At 37.0% G+C, this 27,550-nt stretch overlaps 4 protein-coding genes and 1 pseudogene across 5 annotated transcripts; 3 read left to right on the forward strand and 2 right to left on the reverse strand.

The window, feature by feature from the left end:
* Positions 1–7,700: 7,700 nt before the first annotated feature.
* Positions 7,701–10,448, reverse strand: ctrb.3 (chymotrypsinogen B, tandem duplicate 3). Its single transcript, XM_043243304.1, has 7 exons — positions 10,325–10,448; positions 10,046–10,149; positions 9,875–9,954; positions 9,720–9,804; positions 9,230–9,410; positions 8,116–8,249; positions 7,701–8,041 (listed from the first exon to the last, which is right to left on the reverse strand). The coding sequence occupies exons 1-7, from the start codon at positions 10,374–10,376 to the stop codon at positions 7,880–7,882; spliced, it is 798 nt and encodes a 265-aa protein (XP_043099239.1). The 5' UTR covers positions 10,377–10,448; the 3' UTR covers positions 7,701–7,879.
* A 1,344-nt stretch (positions 10,449–11,792) lies between these two features.
* Positions 11,793–13,526, forward strand: LOC122347947 (annotated as a pseudogene).
* A 1,610-nt stretch (positions 13,527–15,136) lies between these two features.
* Positions 15,137–16,977, forward strand: LOC122348059 (chymotrypsin A-like). The gene is made up of 7 exons (XM_043243320.1): positions 15,137–15,289; positions 15,423–15,526; positions 15,612–15,691; positions 15,794–15,872; positions 16,283–16,463; positions 16,543–16,676; positions 16,765–16,977. The coding sequence occupies exons 1-7, from the start codon at positions 15,238–15,240 to the stop codon at positions 16,924–16,926; spliced, it is 792 nt and encodes a 263-aa protein (XP_043099255.1). The 5' UTR covers positions 15,137–15,237; the 3' UTR covers positions 16,927–16,977.
* Positions 16,978–17,545: 568 nt separating this feature from the next.
* LOC122349229 (agouti related neuropeptide) lies at positions 17,546–19,477 on the reverse strand. Its single transcript, XM_043245200.1, has 4 exons — positions 19,352–19,477; positions 19,020–19,183; positions 18,557–18,636; positions 17,546–17,992 (listed from the first exon to the last, which is right to left on the reverse strand). The coding sequence occupies exons 2-4, from the start codon at positions 19,126–19,128 to the stop codon at positions 17,801–17,803; spliced, it is 381 nt and encodes a 126-aa protein (XP_043101135.1). The 5' UTR covers positions 19,129–19,183; positions 19,352–19,477; the 3' UTR covers positions 17,546–17,800.
* A 2,391-nt stretch (positions 19,478–21,868) lies between these two features.
* Positions 21,869–26,723, forward strand: atp6v0d1 (ATPase H+ transporting V0 subunit d1). Of its 2 annotated transcripts, XM_043245199.1 has the most exons (9): positions 21,869–22,082; positions 23,488–23,659; positions 23,832–24,010; positions 24,186–24,265; positions 24,742–24,819; positions 24,947–25,123; positions 25,301–25,378; positions 25,504–25,667; positions 25,847–26,723. In XM_043245199.1, the coding sequence occupies exons 1-8, from the start codon at positions 21,956–21,958 to the stop codon at positions 25,663–25,665; spliced, it is 1,053 nt and encodes a 350-aa protein (XP_043101134.1). In that variant the 5' UTR covers positions 21,869–21,955; the 3' UTR covers positions 25,666–25,667; positions 25,847–26,723. The 2 variants fall into 2 exon arrangements, with proteins under 2 accessions (XP_043101134.1, XP_043101133.1); XM_043245198.1 differs by having other exon boundaries at positions 25,504–26,723.
* The last annotated feature ends 827 nt before the right edge of the window (positions 26,724–27,550 follow it).

Raw genomic sequence — 27,550 nt, forward strand, 5'->3', positions numbered from 1 at the left:
CATGACCTGGAGACATGTAATTTCGAGAGTTTTCCATTACTTCCACAAGTGATGATGAGGTGCAGTGCATTTCATTTCTGCAGCATCAGTGGTTTTCAGGTCATTATGAGTCTAGCTTTCACGCAACTGAAAGCACAGTAAATATGACCATTCTTTCTGGATTTCATTGTAAGTTGAGGAGAACTGATCGCCATTCATCTTTCATTCAGTCGCTCAACTTTAATTCTGTAAATAACATCAAGCCGTTTCAAATAGAGTGACATTTTAAATCTTAAGCATGGGGCCTTGGATAGTGTCACGGTGTGGTTTGGCGTGAAGGAGCACTCGACAAGAATAAATAAACTTAAACAGCTTTAATCCTCTTCAAACGGAGAAAATAATAACATACAGGTAGGTAGGTAGAACATAACCCACATGTATAAATCTTGATGACTGGACAAAGGTGAACTTAAACACACAGGACTTAAATATACAAGGTAATTGACTAAATTAACAAGAAACAGCTGAAGACAATGGTACAGTTAACAGGAAAGGAAGGTAGGGCACACAGAGCACATGGCACAAGACAAAAACGACAACAAAAGATTCCAAAGACGTGACAGATAGGGATAGCAAATTTAAAATTACCACTGTCCTCAGCATTTCTAAAACTTTGTAAGAACATTGTCAGAGGGAAAAATGCAGGTTTAGTATCAAGCCAAAGTCAATGTGAGAAAAAAACAAGTCTTTTGTTACACAAAACAAAAGTTCTAGAAATTGTAATCCTGTAAAGCCGTTCCTCGGCGTACTGACACATCTGCTGGATGCTCATGAGAAATGTCACTCCATTCACATGTCTACAAATCTAAATTAATTTTAGAAATGATTCTTGATGGAAAAACATAGTAGAAAAAAATGTAAACTCCTGACACCTGATGTCAACAGAATGAATACAGAAAACCTTTCGGTTTAACAGACTTTTGTCTAAAGTAACATGAATAGATTAATACATTTATCTAAATTAAAAAAAAAAAAAAATAGCAAAGAACTTTAAATGTACATAAGTTCAATATAACAGAAATATCGCTTCAAAAAAGATGTGGGTGGATCATTCAAAGTGAGAAAAAACGAGTTATCCTCAGTGAATGCTGGTGCTCTGACATAATAGTAAGTACTTATTCATGCATGTCACTTTTAACATAGGTCTACAAGGTACTTTTATCCATTCAGTAAAAGGATGATTTTGAGTGTCAACTCCAAAATGCCAGGATGCAGACCAAAGAGGGCACAGGTAAATAAAGTTCAAAAGTTTGTTTACACGGTCTGTAAAGTATCAGTAATAAGGGAAGTAAGTTGAGATATCACATATCATCTGAAACAAAAATAGAAGAACTAACCAGGAGTCTTAACCAGGACAAAAGAAAGTTCAGAGGACAACTGACCGTCAAACAGCTGAGTATAGATAGAGTCAAGTTCCGCAGAGATGGCAGGCTGAAGAGATGTCAGGTCGTGAGATGTCAGGTGAATAGAGTAGATAAGGAGTCAGGTACAGGTAGACCTTGACGAGACCAGACAATGAAGGTGTGAAAAGTGACTGCTCATGTAGGGTAGCTAATGAGGTGAATGGCGGCTGGTCCTTTGGTTGGGGATTGGGTTGCAGGAGTCCAGCAGGATTCATGTAAATGAAGTCCTATGCATTGATAGTGGCTGTGACTGGGCTGACTGGGGATTGTGACACATACAAAAGCATTATAAATGTGTAAAGTAAAAGTTCCTGAAATAAAAAACTCCTGCATGCATGAATGCATGAGCATAATGCATTAATGAATACCTTCAATACTTTTTTAAAAAGCACAGCAGGTTGCACCATATGAAGCTTTTGAGAGAACGTTGAAAAGAGTGCAGAGCAGTAATCTGTGATGCATTGTGACTGTAAAAATGTAGATTTTAAATTTAGCCATTTAAATACTAATTAAACCGTTGTTTTGCAGATCCAGTATAGTGGAAAAGCAAATATAAATGAGGTATTCTTGATCTTAATGAATTTAAGAACTTCTTGATCTCTTAATCGATTTCTAGACCTTCTAGATGTTAATGATGTAAATAGAAATTAGTTTAGTCTTCTTGACGTTAATGAACTTCTGGAAATCTCGCAGCATCAGCATCAGCACAACACAACAGCACATTTGACTTCAGTAGACTCTAAGAAATACAGCTGGGACATGCAAGATATATCTAAATATCCACTCAATGCATTCTTAAGGACACCTGCAAAAGTTTCGGCAGTCCAACAAGTCTTGACTATATGTATTGAAATAAGCAAGAATCAGGGGGATGCTTTACAGGATGTATGAAAGTTTTTGTTACGAATTAAGTCAGAGCTAAATTGAAGAGTAAAAATAAAATACATGAAGTTATGCTCTCTTCTGGCATATGCAACACCTGAGTGAAATGTGGTAAACGTAATTGTAAGTTATCTATTTCTGAGATAACAGCACTGGAAGTACTTAACCTTGAAATTGCTTTGTACAATCAGTGTCTTGTGTGCTTACTAATGAACAACACCACTTTACATTTTTCAATGGAAAAACTCAATGAAATGTCACTCAGCTATTTTTATAATACAATACTATTTTTCATAGTCATGTAATGAGTGTAAAACATCACTGGTCAGCTGTGCAGTCTCAACACTTGAGGCTAACAAATCTCTTTCAGAAGCATGTCCAGCTACTAAGCGCTTTGTGATCATAATTCTCCATTTGGGAATTCCACAATGAATATTCTTTTCGAAGTGGATATATACTGTGCATTATCCTTTGAATAAAACACTAAATATGCCCTACAGTAATCAGTAGGCTGTTGTTCAGTTGAAGTAGTTGATCTAGAATCATAATAGCTGTGCAGGAGATTTGTTGAGTTAACAAATTAATATGCAACTTGTGTTTATGATTGTTCTCATTTCCTGTTCTTGTGTAACAGGCTGACAACTCTAGGGAAGAAGATTATGTGAAGTTGGTTTATAAAAACTCTCAGTGGAATTTTTTTTAAGTTCTCGCAACTTTATTCTGGCATTGTGTTCTTCTCACCTGACAGCGTGTGGCTGATTTCCCATAAAAGAAGGAAAGTGCCAAACCTAACCGCGATGGATCGGAGGAGATTAACTCAGTGATGTTTTTTTCATAGCTGGACTAAGATCATGGTTTACAGATTTACAGACTTTTGGCCTTCTTTTTCCATTGTGGTAATATGTTGTGTGCAGCGGCATTGTGATTGGGTATAGTGGTCCCAAGGAACTTGAGTGACTCAATTATACCTGCAGCTGTTACACCTGCTTCCAAAAAAGAGGTGGGTTCATTTCCAAGAGCAGCCCTGAGGCACTCCAGTGCTCACAGTTGTGGAGTTTGACAGGATGTAACCCAGGTGTTTGGCACAAAGATGGTGTTATATTTACTTCTGTCAGAGCTAAGTTCACAAACAGCATTCTGATGTGTGTGCCAAGATAGTCCGGGTTTAACAGAGACCCATGTTCACTGCGCCTCCCAGAGGTGAGTAACAGGAGGTCAGAGAATAGCAGTTGGTACAGTTGAATAGGGTAAAAAAAAAAGACATAGACATCAACACGCTTCTCCAGTTGGTTAATCAGAGTATGTTAAGACAATTGCTTTGTATTAAATTGTTTCTGTAAAGCGATGTTTAAACGTGGAAAGGAGATACTCATTAAATATGCACTAATTTGAATAGGTTTCTTTATTTTGACACATAGGATTTTACAGAAGGGATTTAACATATGCTTTTTTGATCACTCCATTAAAATGAAAATACTGTAAACAGCCAAAAACTAATGTGAAAATCCCTTCTGTAAAATACTCATAATAAAGAATAAAACTGAGAGGTTTGATGTAAGTGTTATTGAAGTGGCCCACTGACAGGAGAAAAAAAAGATTTGATCTTTAAATATGTATTGTAATCGAAAACTAACATAAATAGACAAAATGCAACGAAATACATCCGTTTGGGATGTTTTGTTTTAACTCATCTGAAAAACGATAGTTGGTCTATTTTGCTAGTTATGAAAGTAAAATAGGCAAAATCTCAAAATTGAACAGTGCACATGGTTGTCTTTGATACGAGTAAGGAATGAAGTGGAACGGTGAGGTGGCGGTGTGGAAATCTGAAACTATTTCATGTCTGATAATCATGGGGTGGACCATGCAGAAAGAAACATATTAATGTATCAGTAAGGAGTTATTATTTATTATTCCTGGCAGTTATAAAAGAATATTGAGAGATGTTGCAACATAGTGATTTGAAACCAGCACATGCAGAAATGTTCAGAAATGTACACAGTGGTGTGAAATAACTATAAGAAATATAATAAAAGACACCTTGCATGTATGTGTGTGTGTGTGTGTGTTTAGGAAGAAAAATTAACTGGCACAAGAGAAGCTTTTTATTTTAAAGGCTTTTGGTTGTTTTTGTTCAAAGTGCTCAGTTAGAAACCTAGGGAGTGTGATGAATGAACTGCATACCCTTTAATCAAGGTTTCCAAATGTTTTCCCTGGACTTCTACATTCTCCCTGGACTCTTTCTGTCATGCACTTAATCTTTTTATTTATTGGTTTGTAGGTTTTAAAAAGCCTCTTCTCTAATCCCAGATAGAGTTTATCTTAGCCCTCTGGCACACTGAATTTAAAAAGCACTGTTCAGGTTTGTGAGTGTACTGTGATTGGAATCAGAAACCAAATTGTTTTACAAGTTGTCAGATGTTCTGCATGCTCATGGCTGTCATAATTCCAGGCCACAATAATGCCTAGTGTTCCAATACTTAGAAAAAGGCTAAGAGCTGACAACAGATAATTGATGATGTTGAAGTGGCACGGTCCTGAGGTTATACAACCCAGTGTATTGTGTTCCGCTGTATATCATTTAGTAGACATTTAATAAAAAGTGCACATATAAGGGTGCATCATGCTCAGAAACGAATGACACTCTACTAAATGCGTATACAAAAATTATATTTTTGTAGAGTTTTGCATCAGGATCAGGAAATTATAATTCTGCTGTGGCTATAGGGCAAGAAAAGTGTTAAGGCAAATAAGAATAGCCATGTTGCAATTTATTCAAATATTCAAGGTCATTCAGAAGCTTTTCAAAAACTGCATGGGAAATTAGCGCATATTTCTAGATTACTTTAGAAATCAGTGTTCTCCGTTCTTTTTAAGAATATGTTAAGTAAGAAAATCGTGAAGGGAATGGAAAATGGAGGCTGTAGGACTGTGGTGTTTAAAATCCACCTTTTTTTTTCAGAAATAAAAACTGAGGCTAGTAAATGAATCTGACAACTAAACGAAAAATGGTACAAATGTGGTATTATAGTCGGGCGAAGGTTTAACATGGGTCTCAGCTATCAACATTGAACAAGAATTGAGCTCCACACGCTCAACAATTCATCCACTTGTTCAGTCCATAGGTAGAAGCAGTGTCAAAGTATATCACATGTCCTGCTGATTTTAACTTTGGCAGTTTTGATTTTCTCGGGCCGGCTGTGGGCAGAAGAAACACATCAAAGGTATCTGGTTCATTGAGGAGTGAGCACCTTAGGCACACAAATAATTTCTGAGGGAGGACTCAAACTGAGACAGAAATAAAGGAAAAGATAGAGCGAGAGATGTAAAAAAGGATCGAGACTATTGTGCAGCTGAGACTGATGATATGAATGAAATGAAAGAAGAAACAAAAAGGGATACATTAGAGACATCATGCAATATAATAAAAAGTCATTCAATTCAAATAAAGGAAAAATACCATATATTTTGTTTCAAAACAATACTGTAAAAGCAATACAGAGCAAGAGCTTAACCTTAAAAATTGCACTAAACTTTAAAGATAAAGTAAAGAGATTTTCTGGAGAATTTAGTATCATGTACTGTGTTTGTACAGGATAATAATTACTGTACTGTATGCTCTCTTCAGGGTAAAAAGCTCTTCCTTCACCACCAAATTAAAATGCTCTCACACACTTACTTTAGTGCCTGGATAAGTACTGCCTCAAGAATATCTTGTAATTGACAGGACGTCTCAAGGAAGCAACGGTGGTAATTACAATAAGATTCTTGAGTTACATTTGCAGATTATTATCATACTCTGATGTTATTGCTAAATGATTTTATGTAGAAGTTTTGTAAGAGTGGACTACATTTATTTAAAATTTGTATATTTTTTTTAACAGCTAATAGAGTAATAGTTAACTGTTATTGCCTGTTTGAAGACACTTGTGGAAACATTGCATTGCAGTTTTCCAACTGTGGTAATTTTTTAATTTTTTCAACTTTAATTGTAAGAATCTGATCCTGAATATTCACCATGAATCTTATCTCTTTCTGCAAGGGGTTTATGCAGAGCCACAGGCATTATTACCATGCTATGGCTGAGTGCTATCTCTTATGCCACACTCAGATGAGCTGGACCCTCTCAATACTCAAATCAGTCCTAAAGGGATATTTGCAAGAGTTATTCCATCATTCAGTTAATCCAACTGTCCCCAGTGGCCTTGAACTCTCGTGATCCTTGCCTCCCCTCACCAACCATGAAAGCAAAAAGTTCATCCAACGAATAATTTACAATAGGTTTGAAACTGTGAGTTGAAAGTTTAAAACTGTGATCTGAAATAAATTCATCATATTTTATTGATGTTGAATGTTCTATGCTGGTCAGTCTCAACGCTGCGGGTGGAAGATGCAGGAAAATAAATGAAAGGCAAGGCTCCACAATTGCTTGTTGATTCTAAGACGTCATTCACAATGAAACTGCTGTCAGGTTTATCCAACCAACATTTAACAGAGAACTGAAGAATCCATGCTTTTAGCACATTCATTTATACTTGAGTTTAAGAAGTGGTTAATGGGATATTGTCCCCCCCCTCACTCTTTTTTCAGTTTATTGTCTTGCGGCTCTCACTTCACTCTATTTATTTCCATCTTGCCATTCTCAGAGAGAAGATGAAGACGTCTCCTATTGTATTTGTCTAATGCCTTTTCCTCGTCTTTTGTTTTTGTCCTCTACATCCCTCTGTGAAACAACTGACTCCACTGTTGTATAGGCTATGTGTCTCAAGGAGGATCAGGATGTTGCCATGGAGACCCCTCATATGATGTTTTACCTTGTATTTAACAGACTGAAAGGCTGAAAGGTTTAGGGCTGCTAGAACCTGGACGAATCGAAATATGCATAGACAAGAAAAGATCTGATTTATGCATGAAATAACGGGATTACATTTTGCTACGTGAGTTTAATAACGCACATCCTCATTTTATCATTTAACGTTTTTTGTATAACCTTGAATGACGAAAACAATGTATTTTTTTAAAAACTGAACCGCCTTTGACAATTAAATACTTGACAACGCTTGCTTACTGGAAAAAAAAGTGATTGTATATCGAAAAATATAAGTAGACTTACCTGCCGATATTACCATAATATAGTGTGTGTGAGTGTGAGTCTTTAGCACCCCCCTCTGTCAAAGACGCACATTACAAGTTAAAAAATATTCGTTCTGTAGGGAAATCATAGATCTTAGAGCGTTTATTTTCTAATACACTGACTACCGAATGACTACATTTGTAACGATTACGCTGTATAGTTTTTTGCAGAATCGATGTGAACACAAATGAAATGGTGGCTGTATTTAAAAATCCACTACAACACGACACGAAATCCACTGCTGCCTGTTGTATATATTTATTGAACCGTTGCAGACCTTCTATAATAGTAATAAGCTTCTCATAGCTGTGGCTTTACCACAATTAAGATGGTTTTAACAATGTGATAAAATCACCGCTGTTCACAGTCTCAAATGGACGATCTTCTGTGATGTCAAGTAATATCTATACATATTGTTTCTTTAGTTGGAAGCCAGAATCTGATCCACCCAGTCGCGGAGCTCGGTGACGCGGCCATACACGCCAGGAATGCTGGTGTCACAACGGCTGCTTCCCCAGGACACGATACCCACCAGAGTCCAGACGTTACTCTTCTGACACACCAGGGGACCACCCGAGTCACCCTAAAGAGACAGCAGGACAAGACAGTTCAGGGGGGAACATTAGAGAGGACGTGAGGGTGAAACAGTGGTCTTACCATGCAGGAGGAGGCACCAGCAGCACCCGCACAAATCATTGAATCACGGATGTTGCTTCCCCAGTAGCTCTTACAGCCCTCGTTGGACAACAGAGGCAAAGCAACCTGCTGAAGCTCATTAGGGGTGAACAGAGCTATATAGAGAGAAAAAGAGGGCAATCATAAATTGTGTTGGTATTTTAAATATGTTACGAATGTGCGCACACGCTGCAATCAAAGTTTTGGGCCATTGGATGTTTTTCTTGAAAAAGTTATTGTTACTTCTGGACACCAAGGACACATTAAACTAATCAAATGTGAAAGTAAAGACAACCATAATGTTACAAAATGATACTGAATACTGAAAACAGGATCTAGGTTTTCACAAAAATATGAACCAGTGTTTTCCAAATTTATAATAAGCAATAAGCATATCAGAAAGATTTTTGAAAGGTCATGTGGCATGAAGACTTAAGTAATGATTTCTGAAAAGTCATATTTTAAAAGTATTAAAATAGAAAGTAATTATTTTGTAATAATTGTAATAATATTTCACAGTATTACTGCTTCATGCCCATACCACCCCAGTGGCTACCATCGTCTTATACTAGTTTAAAATTCTCCTGCTTACTTCTAAAGCTTTGCATGGTCTGGCTCAATGCTATCTTTACGATCTGCTCCTTACCTATTCTCCACCACATTCACTGCGGTCCTCTGATCCTCACTTTCTCACTGCCCCTCGGTATCACCTCTCTTCCAATGGGGACAGATCAGACAGTGTTTGTTGCCCCTAAATTATGGAACTCTCTCCCCAGATCACTTTGTCTTGCCAATAACCTGTATGAATTTAAATCGCTGCTCCAAACTCACTTGCTTTCAGAATGTTTAAGAAGTTTTTTTTTAAATTGACCTCTGTTTATTCTGTCTGATTTTTTCATTATTCTCTGTATTGTTGCTGATGATATCCTTTGTATTATTGTTTGATGTTATCCTCACAGTTTGCGTGTTAATTGTGAAGTGTCCTTAAGCTTTGAAATAGGTGCTATATAAATAATAAATAAAACAACTGAGTAGCTTAATTTATTATTTATATAGCACCTTATACGTACATACATAAAAATAACCAATAACCAACCATTGTATCTGGTCACTCCCCAGCCAGATGTTACACAGGTCATGCCAGGAGCAAATTCATCTGAAGTCTCAGCAAGACAAACAGGGGACACATGGGCATTCAGGGAGGCGGGTTCGGTCAGCTTGATCAAGGCAATGTCGTTCTCTATGGTGTTAGAGTTCCACTGAGGATGGGTGAATACCTGGAAGTGAGATTGTGTTCAGTTAATTTTGTGTCCAGTAAATAAAAATGTAAGAGAAATACAAATGTCAGAAAAAAAGGTACAAAGCTGTCACTGGGGCTATAAGATATAGTACAAAAAACTTCTAAATGGTAGATAACAGCTATGACTATATTTTTGTTCTGGTATTAATCTGAATTATCCTGTTGTATACAGTATTCAAAATAATTTGCACGTTGTTTACATCATTTCTTGGAGTGAGAAAAAGGACCATAAAGCTTATTTAAATTGCTCCAACTCTTGTGTATTGATAAAATTCTCGAGCCTCACTTTTGATACTTTCATAGTCTGCGTGTCCTCCTCGGTGTTGCCGCTTCCTTTGTTATGCTCTCCCAGAATCACACGGTGACTAGTTCTGCAGAGAAACCACAGAGGTTAATAAATCCACGTCTACCTCAGCTGACATGAAGATTTAACCGTCTCACCTGACACTGCAGTGAGCAGCGGTCACAACCCAGTACTCATTGATCAGAGAGCCACCGCAGAAGTGGAAGCCAGTGAAGTCCTGTCATTTAAGCAACAAAGAAAGAAATCATGCTTTGTCAGCCAATTTCTAGGGATAACAACAGAAATGCAAAAAAACGCTCACACAGTACCTGCAGAGAGACCTGCCAGGGCCAGGAGTGAGGCACTGCCTCCTCACCGTTCACAATACGGGCATAGCCACTGACAACAGGAGGAACGGCAGGAACGCCACAGCCTGAAGAAAGAGGCGCACATGGATTAATATATGCAGGAACACTGGAAAAAGTAATTCAATTCAATTAATAAGGGCCAAATGTTTTTGTAAATGCAAACCAATTTTTTTACATAGAGTGGTGATGGTCTTTTTAGCAAATGTGAATATAAAACAAACAAAAAAAACACTTCCTCACCGTAGGCTGCACTAAAGAAGGCAACACAGGAAAGCAGCCACAGGAAAGACATTGTGCAGAAGACACAGAATTACTGGCAGAAAGGTCTATTTAACACCAAACTCGTTCACTCTTTCCAATGAGGGCACGACAACCTGACGATACGGTCAAAAATTAACCCTGAGAGTCCGCATCAGCTGGTCTTCACCTGTGCAGAATCCCATGATTTTTCACCACTGTATTTGAACATCGTCATGTTTAACATACTAAGTTCATTCTTTATAAATCGGGCAGTGCTTCAAGAATGTGCTGTTGAACAATTGTGTTTGATTGGTTTTTAAATGTTTTATTCTATTTAGTTATTTAAATTATTTTATTTGTTGTTAATGTTTTTTTATAAGAAAAAAAACTATTTGAAATAACCAAATACACTAGCCAACTAATCTTTATCCAGGATGCTTTTCATTTAATCTGAATCTTTTTAAGTGCCAAATGTTGTAGGAGATAGTTCACCTAAAAATCACAATTCTGTCATTTACCGTAATGTTGTTTCACCTTCAACTTTTGCTCTGTGGAACACAAAAGGAGATATCTTAAGATATGTTTTGAGTTTTATCGTACTGTCTATACAATGGAAGCCAAAGGGTCAACAGCACGGTTAATTATTCATATTCATATTCACAAATTCCACTAAAAAACACATTTTGCCTGCAAGTGTAAATAAATAAAATAATAATAATGATAAAATAATAATAATTTGCAAAAAGCAATGTTTAATTTTTGTTTCAGTTTGTTTAAATGTCACACGCAAAGCAGGATTTTGGAATGCTAAACTATTGCAGATAAGCAATTGCTAATGTATCTTAACTTAAACAATTTTCTTTTTTTTCCATTAAAATATCTGTCATATTTTTCACCTTATGCGAGGCAATGCTGTATGCAAAAGGTTGAGATAACAGGTGTGAGCAGGTGACACCTTTACATAGAATAGCACTATACATGTACATATTGCATGGGTCATACTAAAAACATGAAGCAAAATGTTGAGGTTTTAAATACAGTTCAGTTGTTGTTTTTTCTGCAAAATCATAAAAAAACATTTTTATTAATCAGAAAACATAACTTTATTGTTGTATTAATTTTTTTTATTTATTATTATTAATTTAATCATTAATAACAGTTACTATTAAGCGTTTTACCTCTTCTTAACATAGGAAATCAAATATGTGTAATAAGTAAAATTAAAAAAACAATAATCACGAAACTTGTTATGAAAGGGGATAAAGGGAGTCAGGGTTTTTAAAAAGATTATTATTTAATCATATGTTACATTATATGATGCCTTATATGGGGTATCTGGAATATTTAAAAAATATTCAAGCTAAATGTGTTAATGAATATTAAGAATGACTCATGCATGTTGCAAATGTGTAAACATATGGGAAGATCAGGTATATAAGCCCCTAAGAGTTAGAAAGGGAGTTCAAAAATGGCTTTCATCTGGATCCTGTCGTGCCTTGCTTTCATTGGAACAGCCTATGGTATGTTGTGTCTTTTTACAAGTATGTACTTGGCTGGTACAAAGCAAGCTTAGATTCATATCAAACTTTGGTCACAATTTATATTAGGTGGCCTTAACTGCTTTGCACTTACAGTAAAAAAATAAGTACATTGTACTTATTGTGTTCTTATTGTATTGCAACACACTTTTGCTGCTAGTGAGGTGGGATACGGGTAAGGACAGGGGCAGGTTTGGTGGTACGGGTACAGGTTCAAGAGTGGGTTAAGGTGTAATGGACGGGTCAACAGTGTGATTAGAAATGTAAATAAAGAAATTAATTACACTTAGGTATTTTTAAAATATAAGTACAATGTAAAAACATATATGTACACAATAAATGCATTGTACCAAATGACCCATTTAAATGTAGTAGTTAAGCCAACCTAATATAAATTTGGACTGAAAATTTGAGGAAATTTTATTTATCTATTTTTATTGTTAAGGCTGTGGCGTTCCTGCCATCCCTCCTGTTATCACTGGCTACTCCAGGATTGTGAACGGTGAAGAGGCAGGTGTCTCTGCAGGTACAGACTTCTTTATTATCAAATGACATAAATAAAATAGAGACAAGCGTCTACACTAAAAAACATCCATAAATAAACTAATCTCAAATAAACAAACAAAAACATCTAATTTAAGGACACAACTGGTTTCCACTTCTGCGGTGGCTCCCTGATCAATGAATGGTGGGTTGTGACCGCTGCTCACTGCACTGCAGGTAAGAATTAACTCTGCCTTACTTCTACCAACCTTTATTTTATATTTCACTCGCTGAAACCACCGACAACTTCGCTGGAGGCATGAAGTGTGTGACCTCTGGATGGGGCCTGACCCGATACAATGGTAGAATTCAGATTTTTACATTATATTTGATATATTTATATGATATTATAGGATAAAATAAATAATTTTTGATGTTGAAACCTTTCTAAACGCACCTCCCCATCTGTGTTTTCAGCTCCTGATACCCCTGCTCTGCTCCAGCAGGCTGCTCTGCCTCTGCTGACTAATGATGACTGCAAGCGTTTCTGGGGAAGCAAGATTACCGATCTGATGATCTGTGCTGGAGCCTCTGGTGCTTCTTCTTGCATGGTGAATTTCTGTCGATTTTAAAACTTTTTTCTCCATTTGTTCTTGAAGTTCCTGAAGACTGTAGAGATCAGGCTTACTTTTGTGTGTTTCAGGGTGACTCTGGAGGCCCTCTGGTCTGTCAGAAGGATGGAGCCTGGACTCTGGTCGGTATCGTGTCCTGGGGCAGCGGCCTCTGCTCTACCAGTTCACCTGGAGTCAGTTCACCTGGAGTCAAAATGTGGGTGAAACAATGTCCCATTGTCATTCAGTGTAACACTTTTATTTAAATTATTGTTTTGACCTGTACATATTAAAATATATAAATTAACAAGTGATATACTAAATAAATGCTGCATTTTATTGCATTGTAAATAAAAATTAAAATGTGAAAGTGAAAATGTCTTGCTGACAAATGGTCAAAATGGCACAGTCAAGTTTAAACGTAAAATTACAAGTGAGTAGCATTTTTGGTAAAACTACTTAGCATTTTAATATGTCATGAACTGATTCTTGTAACAAATATGCCTGACCAGGGGTGCGTTTCTTAAAAACATCGCCAACTATGGTCGCAAGTTCCGACTACTAGAATAGTTCAAGGATTCAGTGTTTCCCGAAAGCATAGTTCAAACAAACCTTCTTAATGAACATCACAAACGTATGTGGTTGAAACTACATGTGGTTAGAAGCATAGTTTTTGTTAGTAAGATATATAGGCATTAATAGATATGCTCTTGGGCACAAGAAACAAGCTAACATGCAATTTGCATGCCTTTTTCTTCTAAGTCTAAAATGCGTTTTAATTATGCATTTTTGGCCGTCCATTCTAAACGCTGTTTTAGAAAAGTGCATGCGCATGTGCATAAATGGCTATGGGAACACCAGACTATGACGTAAGAGGGGACCCGCCACAAATCAAAGATCGAATAAAGTATAATGACAGTGAACAAAAATAGTAATTTAGTCAATATTTGCCATATTTAATACAGCAGCATTCTAGAGATCGCTAATTTTGCTGAAAGAAATATAATAAAACTATAAAATGTAAGTAATATATAGTGGTGTGTATAGAATAAAGCACAGAACATTTGAATTAATGTACAGAATACTAACAAATTACACTGTAACCATTCATACCACTTCTAAAATATCTTTGGACAGCTCCAAAAAAACATTTTTTTTGTTATGCACTTATTGTTATTTATTGTAAATTTAATAAATGTTAAAATATTGGAGGGGAAAGGATAATTTAACGAGATCCACAATCTCTCCATTCTCCATTTAAATTTTCATCTTTTCTAAGCAATATTCCATGCATCCTTAGAATGATTCTTAATGTTGCTGCTGCATTTACATTCTATTAAAATCTCTGTTAAAGGAAATCAGCAGCACATTCATTTGAAAATGAATTCAAATGTCAATTGCATATAACATAAAAAGCAAAATGAATGTAAAAATGACTTATAGGATAGCAGAATGCAACTACTGTTGTAATGTTCATTTACAGTACATACAGCTGCACTGATATACATATAAGCAATAGGCTATGTGAAAAGATTTACAGGACCTGGGAATCAGTGCAGATGTGGACACAGAGGCCTTGAAACCGAGAACACACTTTATCAGTGTGTACGGAAACACAACCAATCAGGTCAGGGTTACTGCAGTAAACAAAACACGATGACTTTAGACAAATGCGTGTTATGCAACAAAAATGAAAGAGAGCTGAATTAATTAAATCAAACTTTTTTGACATATGAAAAATATAAAACTCTCTAATTAAACTTACAGTTTGTTGTTGTTGTGCAGTCTATTCAAGATTAAGAATCTTGCACTGCCATTTCCACCACACAAGCATTATCAACTATAGAGTCATTCATATAAAATGACGTTAGCAGTCTTCCTGATACATTTTTTCCAAGAAATGTGTTTGGCATTAGAGCGATTTTCAATCACTGTGAATGTGGGAGAATTATCGGCATGTAGTGTAGGTATTTTGCAGTATTTCTGTAGCTCCAACAGTACAATATGGTGCTAGCAATGACAAGGTTAAGGATCTGACTCTCAGGGAATGAACTCCCAGTTGCAGTCAAATGCATAAATGTAAATGGAATTCACAGATGAAAGACTTAGAGCTGATTTAAATCAACCAGAAGGAGGAGGCATTATCTTTTGCAGGGATGGAAAAAAACTCTCACTTGCAAGGTGCGCAATATCCCACAGTGGCGAGATAAGATGTCCAATGCATGAATGAGGACAGAATATATAAAGCCCTCAAAGGAGCAGACGACATTCAAGTGCAGCAATGGCCTTCTTGTGGATCCTCTCCTGTCTCGCCTTCTTTGGTGCAGCCTACGGTACGATCCTGCTTTTTATCTTTAATAATAAGATACTCCAGTAACAGACTTTAAGACCGGGTAACTTTTATTAAGTAGTCCTTAAAACACACAAACTGTTAAACTACTTTGGTTCTGTTTTTGGCTCTGTCAGGCTGTGGCGTTCCTGCCATCCCTCCTGTTATCACTGGCTACTCCAGGATTGTGAACGGTGAAGAGGCACGTCCTCACTCCTGGCCCTGGCAGGTGTCTCTGCAGGTAAAATCTGAGTCAGTAACAATAGCTTTTACATACTAACTCAAAAGGTTTATTAAATGATTACATTGTTTTGAATTTCTTACAGGACTCCACTGGCTTCCACTTCTGCGGTGGCTCCCTGATCAATGAGTACTGGGTTGTGACCGCTGCTCACTGCAATGTCAGGTAACACAGTATAAAAGACTCAACTTCTAACCTCTCAATATTTAGCCTGGAATATTTCAGCTTTAAAAAGATGATGATTATCCTATTGCTTTTTTTTCCTAGAACCTCTCACCGTGTCGTCCTGGGTGAGCATGATCGCTCATCAAATGCTGAGGCCATTCAGACCATTAGTGTTGGAAAGGTAGACTCTCAATATCTTTTATACTGAGTATATATTCAACATTACTATTCAGGACTCTCTCAATTAGTGTATATTTCATGACTTACCTCTTAACAGTTCATAGACTCCTAACAATAGTAATATAGGCTACAAGCACCTTCAGTGCACAACTTTCAGTTCAGTGAGTCACTAATAGACAGTTCAGTAAAGCCTTTTCTCATTAACAGAACTAACTCTTACAAAGCCATTCTATCACGGAACACAGTGTTTGTATTATAGTCACATGCACAACTTAATATAATAATATAAAGATTCAGCAGCAGATTCACCGTTATTGAAAATACAGTCTGTTAATGGTAAACTGAAGATAGCGCTCCCACAGATGATTGCTACTTGAAAATCTGAATGCTTACGTGTCTGTTTTTCCACAGTCCATCAAGCATCCTAACTACAACAGCTTCACCATCAACAACGACATCCTCCTGATCAAGCTGGCCACCCCCGCTCAGATCAACGCTCAGGTGTCCCCTGTGTGCCTCGCTGAAACCAGCGACAACTTTGCTGGAGGCATGAAGTGTGTGACCTCTGGATGGGGCCTGACACGATACAACGGTAAGTTTCAGAAGCCTATGTCATTTCTGCATTTTTATCATTTGTTTTCTTTTAAAATTCTGCCAATCTGCCCTTTCAGCTCCCGATACCCCTGCCCTGCTCCAGCAGGCCGCTCTGCCTCTGCTGACCAACGATGACTGCAAGAGGTACTGGGGAAGCAACATCACTGATATTATGATCTGTGCTGGAGCCTCTGGTGTCTCCTCTTGCATGGTGAGCTGTCCCATATAAATATATGGATATTATTTAAAATTTCCTCTTACTTGTATAGGCAGATTATGAACTCTACTGTGTGTTTCAGGGTGACTCTGGCGGTCCTCTGGTCTGTGAGAAGAATGGAGTCTGGACTCTGGTCGGTATCGTGTCCTGGGGAAGCAGCACCTGCTCCACCTCCACCCCTGCCGTCTACGCCCGTGTCACCCAGCTCCGTGCCTGGGTTGATCAGACCATTGCTGCTAACTAAAGCAGCCATGAATACTGTCTTTAGTTTCATCAATAAAGATGTATGACATGACCTTTGCTTCAAATGGCTTGAATTAATCTTTGTAAGGACAGGAAAGAAAAGGGAACACACAGGAGTGAGCAGTGAACAAACACACACACACACACACAAACCATGAACACACACCCAGTGGGCAGCCATTTTTGCTGCAGCGTTCATTAGGCCACAACTGCTTATGACAATGTTTCAATATGTAATAATGCAAGTGTCAGAAAGCACACCTCATAAAGACAGCTTTAACGACCATATATTGAAAAGCAATTGCATTAAAAGGTAATTTATTCATCATTCAGCATTTAAATGGAATTACTGTGGGAATTAAAAATCTTAAACAGATCAAATCTGTGTTATCCACTAAATTTTATGAGGTGTATGCTTTTTCAAAAATATTTCCTACTCAGCTTTGTATTTAAATAGGCACCCATTATATACTATGTGCATTTGGTAACCTATAGTAAAGCAGAAATGAATCTGTTTTTCTTCTGGCTCTCAGTGCAGTTGTACAGCTCAATTTGAATGTCAAGTGATTTGATACTTTTTTAATTTAACACACTACACATTTGCCATAATCAGAGTTTATTGAAAGCATATATATATACAATATATGACAGTATAAGTAGATTTACAGCAATACAAATCTGAAATCTTAAGAGCCAAAGGTGCACTCTTTATGCTTTGTGCAGCTTTATTATTAACCAATATACTTGTTATATTGTAACAAACCTCCCTATGGATAGTGTGAGGCTGTATATTTACACTATCCATCTAAACATTCTAGAGCTTTAAAACTGTAAATGTAAAGCCACAATTAGTCATTTCAAGGTAGAATTCGGCTCTATGCATATTCGTGTTTGCAGGTGTGATCCATGCTACGGCAGTAACAGAAGGCCTTGAAGAAACGACAGTAACACGTATCGCAGGGGTTGCAGCAGGGCAGGTGATGACCCAGGCAGGACTGCTGATGAGGGATGCAGCGGCTGGGGGAACGCGTGCCTCTTCTCTGCAGCTGTACAGCTTTGCCCAGATCCTGTCGAAACAAAAACAGGTCAAGACGTAAACTGTGAAGGGACTGTGCTTTTGTCGGCCCCAAAGCTCTGGAACCAAAGCTTTTTTAGCAGAGTGCTGCTGTTCAGTGACTTTGGTTTGACGTCTGCGCTATGTTTCGTATATTTAAATGTATTTATTATCGAATGTTTTAGAATCTGTACAGCACATTGGTCAACTTACTGTTGTTTATAATTTTGTTTGAAATCCAGACTATAAAGCCTCAAACTCCAATTGTGTAATAACAAGCATCAAAGTTTGATTTTTTAACCATTGATTTTACATTGAAGGATGATTAAAAAAAAAACCTTTAGCTTGGTTTTCATAGCCAGGGTCACTCCTGTGTATCGCTGGGCTATGCCTTACATGTTAATGCTTAAATGCAAAAAAAAAAGGAACTAAAAAAATAAGTTATTTAAAACGGTGACAGATCACATCTTTGAAATAAAGCATTGCAAAATGAAAACATGATGATTTATAAACAATAAGCAAGACCTAGAGGCAAGTAAAGTCACTTGATACTGAGTGTTAAATGTCAGTTACTCACCTCATCATAGGATCCAAGGTCGTCTAGCAGTTTTTCTTCTGCTGAGTTTATTTCAAGGTGCTCCATTCCAGTTAATAAGTCTACGTTGTACAAAACACAAATGCACCAAAACCAAAAAAAATATGAGCTGTCCATGACATTAATTTGAAATACGTTCATTTAATTTTAATAACACAGGATTTACAAAATGAAATACTGACCATTTTGGCAAAAATGTACACTTCCATAATGAACAAATCATAGTATAAATGTATGTATTATTCAGATATAATATAATGTTTTAAACTGATTGATTTAAAAAAAAGTAGAAATTGACTGTACGGAGATACATTTGTTTATTATTACTATTTTTCACCAGAAAAATATATGTAAACATGTGTAAACATTTCTACTGTATCAAATCATAGTGTAGAATTATTTTAAAAATATATTTTGTAAAATGACATCAATCTAGAAACCTTACCTGTGTCAGAAAGAGAAAAGGAGTTTTCACTACGCCTCAGGTTTGGATGTGATGCCATCACCACGACATTCATCAAAAACCAGCTGATGATCGCTATGTTCCACATCATATTCACTCAAACTCAAAAATGTCAAACTTCAGCCACACTTTTAGTGTCGTATTCACTGAAAAAGAGATTTCAGTCAAGAAACACTCAGTTAAATGTTTGAAATGGCGTTTATATTTGTGAGCATATAGACAGACGCGTATTTAGTATTTTTCGTGTACGTTTGGATCTGTGTTTGCACAAATGCGTATGAGTAATGTATGAGTAAAGTGTACGTGTGACTTACCTGCAGGGTTCTGTGTCCAAGCCTGAGGGTCTGTACTGGACTCTGTGGTTTATAAGGCTCATTGAGGTGGGAGGTGAGGGACACATGGTCCTGATCAGTGAATGGAGGTGTGGTCTCTTGTGCCCGCTACAACCACTTAGCTCCCACGCAAACACTGACACGAGCCCATGCACTCAGGAAGAGAAGAATATATAGAATTTCCTTCAAATGGAAGTTGGGGGGAGAACTGGCCCCTTGACCGAGCCTGGTTTCTCCCAAGGTTTTTTTCTCCGTTCTATCACAGATGCGGTTTTGGTTCTTTGCAGCTGTTGACTCTGGCTTGCTTATTTGGGGACACAGCGACAACATTGACATGATTGCACAGATACTGTTTAAACCAAACTGAACTGGGTGATGGCGTCACTGAATTCAACGATGAACTGCCTTTAACTGAAAATCGAGCGTTAACTGTTGTGCTTTTGCTTTAATGACATACTATTGTCCCTTTTAAGCCGCTTTGACACATTCTGCATTATTAAAAGCGCTACAAATAAAGGTGACTCGACTTCATGATGGTCAAAACTATTTCAGATTTTGACATTTTCGACGTATGGCAAATACATGAAATTAGACCAAACGTATGAAAGATACATTGCTACTCCGTAGGTTTGAAACATGGTGCTGCATTTGAGCCAATAAATTGTTAAATATTGCTTTGTTAAAAGAATTGTTGAAAAACACGTTTGGTAAAGTAATCAGTTAAAGGAATACTTACTACATTTATACACCATGCTCCTCCACCCTAAAGGCCTATTTAAAGCACAGCAATGACCAGTAAACACTTCATTATGAAGCTAATACATGTTCAATCATCTGAAGACTCCAGCCTGCTGTTTAAGAGCTGATGACACAAACCATTTGTGAGGGGAAAAAATTGTTTATGAGTGTGGCGGCACGTCTCTTCGTAAGGTCAGCCAGAATGCGTAATTAACTGAAACCTGTGTTTGAGCATTTTGTATGAAACAAACAGGTCAAGTCTGCATTACTAATTCGTCGCCTTGGAATTATAAAGTTCTATCTGACATTTCTGTCAAAACGAGGTTATTCACATATTCTTATTCTGTGACATCCTATTTATATTATGTGATGTTTCTTTTGTAGTCTGTGTACATTTTTGGCCTTTTTTTGAATACAAAAATTTATACTAGTCTATGGACTGCAAAAACTTTAAAGCTCAATATCTCAAAACTGCTCAGAATGCAGATAGAAACTTATAATTCGACGGCGACTAATTTCTATATTTAAAGATTGGTCTATAAAGTCTATGATGCATACTGATTGGTGAAGCTCTATTTTCTTCACATAAACAAACAAATAAATAAATATCGTGAATGCGGTGCTTAACTAGCTGTCACCAGACAATTTCTGTGCAATTTGGTGCTATTTTAAACTATGACATGCTTTTAGCTGACTAGTATTAAATTAAGATGATTTGAGTTCATATCCTGCTCTCTGGAACATATGAACAGCATATTTGAAAAAATAATGGACCGAGCGTTTCTGCTGAAAGACACTTTATCAACGTTTAATTTTGCCGCAAAAAGAATTTGTCAGAGAGCAGTGATGAGTTCACAGAAATCTATTCATTGTTCATGTGAAAATGTACTACACTAATTACCCATCCTCTGGTGAACAGCATCATCTGGACAAGCTTCTCCATTTGTCTTATAGGTTGCCTTCATCAAGGATAATGTTCATGGTGGGCCTAGCCTTTCCTTCAGAAGCTGATCAGAGTGCATCATACACACTGCCTTTCAAAAGCCATTGGTCTTTAATTAACGAAGAAAAACGTATTAGTTTGTTTGTAAGGATGGTGCTTAGAATACATTTCAAATGTAAACCAACACACAAACAACAAATGAGTAATCTTTTATCAGCCCATACAGACAAAGCTGAATGTATAGGGCTGATCTGACATCAGTGTTTAAGGTTTGATAGTCAGATGCTCAATCACATGAGTGTGTGTATGCGTGCGTTCGTGCGCGCGTGCCCGCGTGCGTATATCCGGGTACCAGCAACTTCCCTCATTCCGCTATGGGAAATCGGACTCATTTTCTCGAATCGGTTCTTTTGAACAGTTCATTTGTTCGAGATGATTCTCATCTATTTTACGTCATCGCGGCACTAGGAAGTATTATTTCTGTTTCCAAATTAAATCAAATAAACAGTTATTTATAATTATGTGTTATTGTCGGTTATTGCAGTGTGCCAGTTTATCAGCTAGGATTTAGCTCATATAGTCATTTTAAAATTATGTGTAGGCTAATGTATGACCGAAAAAAATATATATCGCCCACGTGAATTTGTTAAAACGACGTGCTTTCATTGATTAAACTGTCATGCCAGACTGTAATCAATCCAGGATTCCTTTTTTTAGGTATTCCATCATATTGAATCGTTCAGACTAGGTTTGTGAACCTTTTTAAACAATTCACTGAAAAGATCCGACTCGGAAGAACAATTCTTTACGAATCGGACAGCACGAATCACTATCACTCAAGGCTGCATTTGGGCTCTATCTATCTCTCTCTTAAGCTAATACACCGGTAGCGTTATTTTCTCACAATGCCTTTCTCTGAATTATATTTTAATGTGGATAATGGTTATCTAGAGGGGCTGGTGAGAGGTTTTAAGGCTGGTATTTTATCTCAGGCGGATTATTTGAATCTCGTTCAGTGTGAAACTCTGGAAGGTGAGTCTGTGTTGGCTAACGTTAGCTGGTCTGCTAGCTTTCCGTTTTCATTTGCGATATTTTCAGAGACAGTTGCGTGTCGTTATTGACATTTGTAGTTAAATGTAGCGTAAAATGCACAACAGAATCGCGCAATTCCTGTGGTAACTTTATGATAAATCGTCATATAACTATAGCTCATCTAATGTCAGTTAGCTCTTTTCTGTAGCCAGCATTCAAATTCCCTTCAGCAGGTAAAGATCAGCTTTTACGTCCCTGTTTATTTCTCCCCTTCCTTAAACCTATCATTGAGTTAACAACCGAAGCCCTGTGATCATTTTATTTTATCATGTTGTTAGACACTACTAGCATTTAAGCGTTCATGCTAACTGTGGCGATTTCGGCAGCACATTTGTATCTGCTATATTCTCATCTGTATTTACAGATTCATTTGATGTTACTGTACGCAAATGTTTAGAGCTTCACTGTAAATGTAATGTACTGTATATAGTACAGTATTATTTTTGTAAGGCCTCCGTTTAACCTGATTGACAGACGGGTTGCCAGGTCATATATATATTTCAGGGTTCACGGTTATATTTCAGTTTCGTTTTTGAAAATGTTAAGCCGTGTAACGTTTTATGCAAATGTTTGATTTAAATCGTACATGTTCTTTTTTATATATATAAAGCAGAGCTGCAGGTTTTATTTGAGCAATGGTAGTTGATGGGGCAGATCATGTGATACATGATGACGTAAGCTCTGAAGGATGGGCAGATTCTCCTTCAATCTGCTCTCATAGCATAAACTCTGGTGTTTGGACAGTTTATGAGTATAATTTTCCTTTGTCTGTAAGCTACCTCAAATTATTTTAAACTATTTGGTTTTAAAAAAATAAAAAAAAAAATAAATACACACACACACACACACACACACACACACACACACACACATATATATATATACATACACACACATCAAGAACTCCCTGTTGATTGCTCTTTGCCTAGATTTGAAGTTTTAGAACTTTACAATTCTTAAATAATGCAAAGCATAACACATTTATTGAGGATTATGATCTTTCTTACTTGTTTACTTGTTATATTCAAATTTTGCAATAAAAATGAGCAATATCAAAAAACATTTTGACATTATTTAAAAATTTTAACGCAATGTTTTCTTTTAGAAATGTCATAAATCACAGCCGATTTTGTCTCTCCCTTTAAGAATCAATGGCAAGTGACTCACGTGGAATTTTTGTCTGTTTTAGGGAACTGGAAATTGTGTAAAAACAGTTCTGAGATGAATATAGAAATCCTTGCCAGAACGCAAAGCTTTAACACTGAAGAATGAGGTTTTGGGTTTCAGATAAAATCAGTGTGTTTTTAACTCATTAAAGGATTTTCTTGTTGTTTTTTTCCCTCAGACCTGAAGCTTCACTTGCAGAGCACTGACTATGGAAGCTTCCTGGCCAATGAAGCCTCTCCCCTCACTGTCTCCGTCATTGATGACAAGCTGAAAGAGAAGATGGTGGTTGAGTTCCGCCATATGAGGAACCAGTCTTATGAGCCTCTGGCCAGCTTCATGGATTTCATCACGTGAGTGCAGTTAAACATCCAAGAGTTTAAACAAACCGCTCTTCAAATTCGCCCTGCAGAAGTGGGAGAATATAATATTGTGCTATTTTTTTTGACCGAATCACATTGTTTTAAAATCCTTCACACCTCAGCACACATTATTAAGCTCTTTTCCATCAAACTGCTCTTTCAGATACAGCTATATGATTGACAACGTCATCCTGTTGATCACTGGAACTCTCCATCAGCGGGCCATTTCAGAGCTGGTGCCCAAGTGCCATCCACTTGGCAGTTTTGAACAAATGGAGGCTGTTAACATCGCCCAAACTCCAGCAGAGCTCTATAATGCCATCCTGGTAGATACACCACTTGGTAAGAAAGTCACATTCTTTTCATGTTTTGTAACCAAATGAAGTCAGTAAGTTGCAAATATTGTCACTATTTAAGCATTCGCTATTTTTGTAAAACAAAACAAAAAATGTATTCTAAAGAATAACGAGGTGCTTATTTCTACATCTCAGTTGATGGCTTTTTCTGTTTGTTTCAGCTGCTTTCTTTCAGGACTGCATCTCTGAGCAGGATTTGGATGAGATGAACATTGAAATAATTCGCAACACTCTTTACAAGGTAAGCCTTGGGATGGAATGCACTAGGATGTAAATCCTAAATATTCATTCATTCACTTATAATATGACAAGCGTACATAAACCAGCAGGTGTCTGTGCTTGTCTTTGTGCGGATTGCAATGTAATTTTGGGATGGTCCAGCCTTTTTCTTACTCTTTTGTGTATTTTTTTTTTAGTGTGCGTTTATTTTTGAAAGTCACTTTCTGTACAGGTACATACCAAGATGTTATTTGCATTAAATTCAAATATCCAATAAAATTTAAGATAAGATAAGATTAACGCAAGAAATAATAATAATAAAAAAATCAGTAACAAAATAGCAATAATGTAGGATTATAAAGTGTTACCATGTTACCAGCACAATGTCAGTATTACAACAGTTGTTGTTGTTAATAATAATAATAATAACAACAACAATTATTTCTAAAGACCTTTTAACGAATAATTCTGTGGTTGATGATCTCTTTGTGTCTCCAGGCTTATCTAGAGGCTTTCTACAAGTTCTGCACTTCACTGGGTGGCACAACCGCAGATACCATGTGCCCAATTCTGGAGGTGAGTGAACGCCTGTGAAATCAAGTATACAGATCTTAATTCTGAAAGAGTTTCTTTAAAAATGTCAATTACAATCGACGTATTTCAGTCTTTTAAGAACTAAAGCCAAGATTTATTTTTGTATCAGTTTGAGGCAGACAGAAGAGCTTTCATCATTACCATTAACTCCTTTGGTACTGAACTCTCCAAAGAAGACAGGGCTAAACTCTTCCCTCACTGTGGAAAACTCTACCCAGAGGGCCTTGCACAGCTAGCCCGTGCGGATGATTACGAGCAGGTCAAAGCTGTGGCTGAATACTACCCCGTAAGTATACGCGTTGGCCTAAGTGGGTTTAAACATTCGTGACAACATGATGAATTAAATGACAGGTGAACCGGTTCTTTAGAGTTGTTTTTAACGTGAAGTTCACGTAGTGTGTTTCTTCGGTATTTTGGCCACCAAAATGATGTGAGGATTAAAATTGAGTTCATGTTACATCAGGAGTACAAGCTTCTCTTTGAGGGTGCTGGCAGCAACCCAGGAGACAAAACCCTGGAGGATCGCTTTTTTGAACACGAGGTGAGGAAAGCCTTTATGCTCCGTGTGAAAGAGCGAGATCGTTACTACACTGAAAATCAAAATCCAATAACGTTCATGATGCTGGCAAGCGGCTCTTTTTGAGATTGTTGTTTATATGTTTGCAGGTGAAACTCAATAAGCTGGCCTTCCTGAATCAGTTTCATTTCAGCGTTTTCTATGCCTACGTCAAGTTGAAGGAGCAAGAGTGCCGGAACATTGTGTGGATCGCTGAGTGTATTGCCCAAAGACACCGGGCTAAGATCGACAACTACATCCCCATATTCTAATGGTACTTCATATTAGTCTTGAATAATGATCCACACGGCATGTATTAACTGTGCTCCGTAATGTTAAGGTTTGAAAATGATGATCATGTCTCTTTCCTGTTTCTCGCACTACGCCACTCTTACCTTTCATTGTGATTATCTTTATTAGAGTAAAATTATCAATTGTTTTTTCGTTTGACAGATGAACCAATGCCATTGCATTCCCCCTACAACCTTGGGAATTTTTTTTTTTTTTTTTTTTTAAGAAACGTTTTAGAAAAGTAATGTTTTTTTCTTCTTGATGTCATGTGAAACCATGTCACCTGGCAGCCAGTCACAGCCCTGCAAATGAAGGATGCAGGGAATTAAAGGAAAACAGGAGAGTCGTATGCAAAACTCAAGACATCTAATTGTCATACTCTTCCTGTGGTAGGCTAAGAAAACATGCATTCCATTATTATTATTATTTATGTATTTCATACTTTCAATTAATGTATATTTTGAGATTACAAACTCTCTGAATTCGCAATCTCCCAGTATCCACATCTGATGAGTGTTAGAGAATCACTGGTAATTTAGAGCGTGAGACTTATTTTGAAACGCAAGCGGAGTAAACTTCCGTGTAAATCATATTGCGTAAATTGTTGTGGTCAATTGAAATCCGCACTTACGTAAGAATGGATTTGTGATTGATTTACAGAGTAATTGTTTTGCTTGTGTTTCACAAATAAGGAACAATGGGATTTTCCTGTTAAAAAAAAGAAAAAGAAAAGAGAATTGCTTGGAATTAACATGGGAAAAAATGTTATTTTGTGTGTGTATAGATTCTTCACTGTGTCTGTTTGTTTAAATGAGAATTGTGTGCTTGGCATTTGTAAATTAGTGCTAAAATTTGTGCTGACATAACTTATGGAGTAGATCATATTTTATGATTGACAGCTGAATCAATGAGGTCAAATGGATCTAATATTAAGACCTTTCTCTCAGCTAAATCTGTTGTACTATTGTAACCATATTGTTTGTGTTTTAAGTGATCTAAATGAAATCTCTAAATATATATATATATATATACAACAATATATATAAAGTATTTCTGTTTGTATTTTATTTATTTTAAAGACAAGCCACTTTTGCAAGCTACAGACCTGCAGTAGCGTTTTAATAGTACTGTAGTTGTGTCATCCACCACCAGATGGCGCAAAGAGCCCAATCATTCTTCAAATGACTTGACATTACTGCTACATCACCAACTGAACCACATCAGAACTGAAATTAGCATTTTACTATAGACGGACATTCGGCTGAACAAAAAGGATTTACTGTACCTTTTTACAGAGACATAAGATATTCATTATAATCGTAATTAGTCTAGGGTATTGTGTTATCGTATTGAGATGTTTAAGCTTGTGATGTACTAGTTGACAGGAAGATTAGAGTCTGCCAAATCCTGAAGTAGGCCTCTAGGGCTAATGATGCCATGTTTGCATTAACTCAGTGTTTCTCCCTGTATTCTGCCAAAAGCTAATCTATACCTAAACACGCGAAGGCTGTGCCAGCCGCTTCCTGACAGTGCTTTGTTAGTCTTTTGTAAATACCTGTCTTGGTTTGAACATGTAGTTGAATAGCTGGTTATCTGTGTTTTAAAACAGAGGATAAGAAATGGTCTTAAGGCTTAGTAATGTTCTAAACACCCACGCGGTACATTTTGTATTTCTATTTGGATGAACATCACTTATGGCTTTTTTGGGGGGAGGCTTTGGATCACTCCCTGATGACCCCAACCTCGCTCTTTCTACGTGCTAAAACATTAAGATTCAGGCCTCATTAAAAACGCTTAATTACTGCACACAATCACAGCCTTTTAGTTCCACAGTGCTCTTTTCGCAGTTCAGAAGACAGAAAATGG

This window comes from Puntigrus tetrazona, chromosome 7 (genome assembly GCF_018831695.1).
Source record: "Puntigrus tetrazona isolate hp1 chromosome 7, ASM1883169v1, whole genome shotgun sequence".
Taxonomy (NCBI): domain Eukaryota; kingdom Metazoa; phylum Chordata; class Actinopteri; order Cypriniformes; family Cyprinidae; genus Puntigrus; species Puntigrus tetrazona.

Excerpts from the sequence above, each read along its gene's own strand:
- ctrb.3 (XM_043243304.1), bottom strand. The coding sequence starts at position 10,376 with ATGTCTTTCCTGTGGCTGCTTTCCTGTGTTGCCTTCTTTAGTGCAGCC. Across the intron at positions 9,805-9,874 it reads GCTGCTCACTGCAGTGTCAG|AACTAGTCACCGTGTGATTC; the intron begins GTGAGACGGTTA and ends GTTTCTCTGCAG. Across the intron at positions 8,042-8,115 it reads CTGGTGCCTCCTCCTGCATG|GGTGACTCGGGTGGTCCCCT; the intron begins GTAAGACCACTG and ends CTGTCTCTTTAG.
- LOC122348059 (XM_043243320.1), top strand. The coding sequence starts at position 15,238 with ATGGCCTTCTTGTGGATCCTCTCCTGTCTCGCCTTCTTTGGTGCAGCC. Across the intron at positions 15,873-16,282 it reads AGACCATTAGTGTTGGAAAG|TCCATCAAGCATCCTAACTA; the intron begins GTAGACTCTCAA and ends GTTTTTCCACAG. Across the intron at positions 16,464-16,542 it reads GGGCCTGACACGATACAACG|CTCCCGATACCCCTGCCCTG; the intron begins GTAAGTTTCAGA and ends CTGCCCTTTCAG.
- LOC122349229 (XM_043245200.1), bottom strand. The coding sequence starts at position 19,128 with ATGATGTGGAACATAGCGATCATCAGCTGGTTTTTGATGAATGTCGTG. Across the intron at positions 18,637-19,019 it reads CTTTTCTCTTTCTGACACAG|ACTTATTAACTGGAATGGAG; the intron begins GTAAGGTTTCTA and ends TGTACAACGTAG. Across the intron at positions 17,993-18,556 it reads ACCTTGGATCCTATGATGAG|GATCTGGGCAAAGCTGTACA; the intron begins GTGAGTAACTGA and ends TTGTTTCGACAG.
- atp6v0d1 (XM_043245198.1), top strand. The coding sequence starts at position 21,956 with ATGCCTTTCTCTGAATTATATTTTAATGTGGATAATGGTTATCTAGAG. Across the intron at positions 23,660-23,831 it reads AGCTTCATGGATTTCATCAC|ATACAGCTATATGATTGACA; the intron begins GTGAGTGCAGTT and ends CTGCTCTTTCAG. Across the intron at positions 25,379-25,503 it reads ATCGCTTTTTTGAACACGAG|GTGAAACTCAATAAGCTGGC; the intron begins GTGAGGAAAGCC and ends ATATGTTTGCAG.